The sequence below is a fragment of the Aptenodytes forsteri genome, unplaced genomic scaffold (genome assembly GCF_000699145.1).
Source record: "Aptenodytes forsteri isolate BGI_AS27 unplaced genomic scaffold, ASM69914v1 Scaffold304, whole genome shotgun sequence".
Taxonomy (NCBI): Eukaryota; Metazoa; Chordata; class Aves; order Sphenisciformes; family Spheniscidae; genus Aptenodytes; species Aptenodytes forsteri.
The window spans coordinates 664724-667709 of record NW_008794886.1 but is presented as its reverse complement, the minus strand read 5'-3'; the positions used below and the strand labels follow the sequence as shown (position 1 = coordinate 667709).

The 2986-nt window shown below is 69.2% G+C and overlaps 1 protein-coding gene across 1 annotated transcript in view; it reads left to right on the top strand.

Moving 5' to 3' along the window:
• MAPK8IP2 (mitogen-activated protein kinase 8 interacting protein 2) overlaps positions 1 to 2986 on the top strand; it is a 20719-nt gene that overhangs the window by 16657 nt on the left and 1076 nt on the right. Inside the window, 4 exon segments of the mRNA XM_009274844.1 lie at positions 82 to 1959; positions 2440 to 2515; positions 2649 to 2821; positions 2923 to 2986. Coding sequence (XP_009273119.1) covers positions 82 to 1959; positions 2440 to 2515; positions 2649 to 2821; positions 2923 to 2986 — 2191 coding nt within the window.

Sequence of the window (2986 nt, the reverse complement as noted above, 5' to 3'; positions counted from 1 at the left end):
TGGCTGGGGGCGTCGCCGAGCAGCGCGATGGGCAGGGGGCCTGGCTGCTGGGCGCCTACGCGTGCCCCGCGGGGCCAAAAGAGCCGCTCAGCTCTGACGGGGAGGGCCGCCAGCCCGGCCGGGCGGCCAGCATGCACGGGCACCCCTCAGGTTCCTCGGAGACCACCTCGCCCTCCTCGGACCCCGGCATCGAGGCCGACCTCACCAGCAGGACCGCCAAGCCCTTCCTGCCCGGCAGCCGGCACAGCGAAGACCTCAGCTCGCCCGGCTCTGACTCAGACGTGGAGGGGGAGATTGAGGCGGCCTTTGCCGGCGGGCGCCTGGTCAGCAACATGATCTCCTCCATCTCGGAGACAGAGCTGGACCTGAGCAGTGACAGCAGCAGCGGCAGGTCCTCCCACCTCACCAACTCCATCGAGGAGGCCAGCTCACCCACCTCGGAGGCTGAGCTGGAGACGGAGCTGGAGGCGCCCGGCCTGATGGGCATCAAGGACTCCCTGCTGCTGGACAAAGGCAAGGAGGAGGAGGAGGAGACCCTGGAGAGGGAGCTCCCGGAGCGCGGTGTGGTGAGGCGGGAGAGCCTGGCAGAGCTGAAGATGGAGGTCTGCTACGACAGCCTGAACCCGGCGGACTCCTCCGCACCTGCGGGCCAGACAGACATCTCTGCCTCCAGCCCCCTGGACCTGAAGATCGACCCGGACCACAGCCTGGAGAGCATCCGGCGCTCCTTCTACCTGCCCGTGGGGCCCAAGCTGATGCCCGAGGCAGACGAGGAGGACAACAGCGAGTATGACTCCGACTCGGAGTCGGAGCCTGACCTGAGCGAGGACTCGGACTCACCCTGGCTGCTCAGCAACCTCGTCAACAAGATGATCTCGGAGGGCTCCTACCCCATCAAGTGTCCGGACGAGTGCTTCCAGCAGACCCACTCGCTCTGTGACACCATCTCCCCAGCCTCTGACCTGGAGCCCGAGATCCTGAGTGAGGCACTGGATGGGGAGCCCGGCTCGCGGGACTCCCCGGTGGGTGCGGGGGAACCAGCCGCCCTGCCCCGCTGCCAGCGCGCCATCGAGCTGGTGGACATGGAGACGCTGCGCAGCTCTCTCCAGCGTGCTGAGGACGAGCGGGCCCTGGGTGCTGGGACGGAGCCGGTGCCGGAGCCGCCCGCTGACGATCCGGGCCCCTTCCTCTTCCTGAGCAACCCCACCAACGACACCATCGCGCCCGTCTTCCCGGGGCGCCCCGTCGCCCTCGACAGGCTGGGCGCCTCCGAGGTCCTGGCCACCTTCGGCTGCTGCCCCGGGCCGCCCCGCACACCCCCGCGCACCTCCCCCGGGACCGAGGCTGCCAGAGGGGAGCCCTGCCACACTGCGGCGCCGCTGGCCGCTGGCCCAGAGGACTGGGCCGTCGACAGGGACCTGGACTCGGGCATCCTGGAGGCCGACAACATGATCGACGATGTCCGGTTAGCGCCCCAGGGGCAGGGCCCCGACGCCAGCCCGCCTGCCCTGGACGTCTCCACCGCCAAGACCAACCGTGGCTTCACCATGGCCTACTCCACGGACGAGGATGAGGCGCCCTACCTGAAGGGCTCCCCCTTCCCCGAGGACCCGCTGCGGGGAAGCTTTGGGGGGGAGCTGCCGCCCGCCCCCGGGGCGCTGGAGCCGCGGGCGCTGGACGAGTCCCTGGCCTACGACTCAGTGAAGTACACGCTGGTGGTGGACGAGCACACGCAGCTGGAGCTGGTGAGCCTGCGGCGCTGCACCTCGGTGCTGAGTGACGACAGCGACCTGCTCCGTGCCTGCGACCGCTGCGACCTGGAGGACGAGGCAGCCTTTGGGGATGGGCTGGCGGCCCCTGACGCCCACAGCTCCTCGGAGGACTTGTCCCCTGAGGCCGACCTGCAGTTCTCAAAGAAGTTCCTCAACGTCTTTGTCAACAGCACCTCCCGCTCCTCCAGTAAGTGACCCGTGCCGTGCCATGCCGTCCCAGGCTGCTCTGTGTGCTGTCGGCAGGCTGGCTGCCCTCCGCCGTCCTGCCTCCAGCTATCCTGGCCATGGCATCATCCCTGTGTGGCATGGCACGGGAGGTGGTGCAGGGGCAGGGTGGCTTCAGGGGGTGTGGGGCTGGACCCGAAAGCTGTGGGCTCTCCCCTGCGGGGCTGCGAGGTTTCGCTGGGCGGCCGATGCCCAACATGCCTTCGCACCAGCGCCCTGTGGGGTCCTCAGCCCTGGGCTGCTGGGTGGGGGATGCAGGGCCAGGGGCTCAGGTGGGACCCCCCAAGGAGGGGCCTGAGCCCATGGGTGATGGCCATCTGCTCCCTGCTCCCCTCTCCCTGAGGGTCCCGCAGCCCCCTGGAGTGGGCAGAGGCGGGAGATGCCCCCCGCACGGTGGGGTGGGAGCTGCCCCCCAGCCCCACTGCAGCCTCCTCCTCCGCAGGCACAGAGTCCTTCGGGCTGTTCTCCTGCATGGTGAACGGGGAGGAGCGGGAGCAAACCCACCGGGCCGTCTTCAGGTGAGCAGCGAGCCTGGTTGTGCCGTGCTGGCCATGACCGTGGCCATGGGTGCCTCGGGGGGTCTTGCAGGACCCCTGCTCCCATGGCTCTGCCCATCCCTGCCCGCATCCTCCTTCTGGCCATCCCTCCCAGGTTCATCCCCCGCCATGAGGACGAGCTGGAGCTGGATGTGGACGACCCCATCCTGGTGGAGCTGGAGGAGGATGACTACTGGTACCGGGGCTACAACATGCGGACGGGGGAGAGGGGCATCTTCCCCGCCTTCTACGCTCACGAGGTTGTTGGCCAAGCCAGGGATGCCATCGGTAGGAGTCTGCGGGGGCCCTGGGGCTGTGTGGGGACCGTGGGGCGCGGGGGGGCATGGGGGGCTTGGGGCGCCTTCTCCTTGTCCCCTCTCTCCGCGCAGGCCTGAAGAGGAACCCGTGCTGGGTGGAGCGGTTCAACGTGCAGTTCCTGGGCTCGGTGGAGGT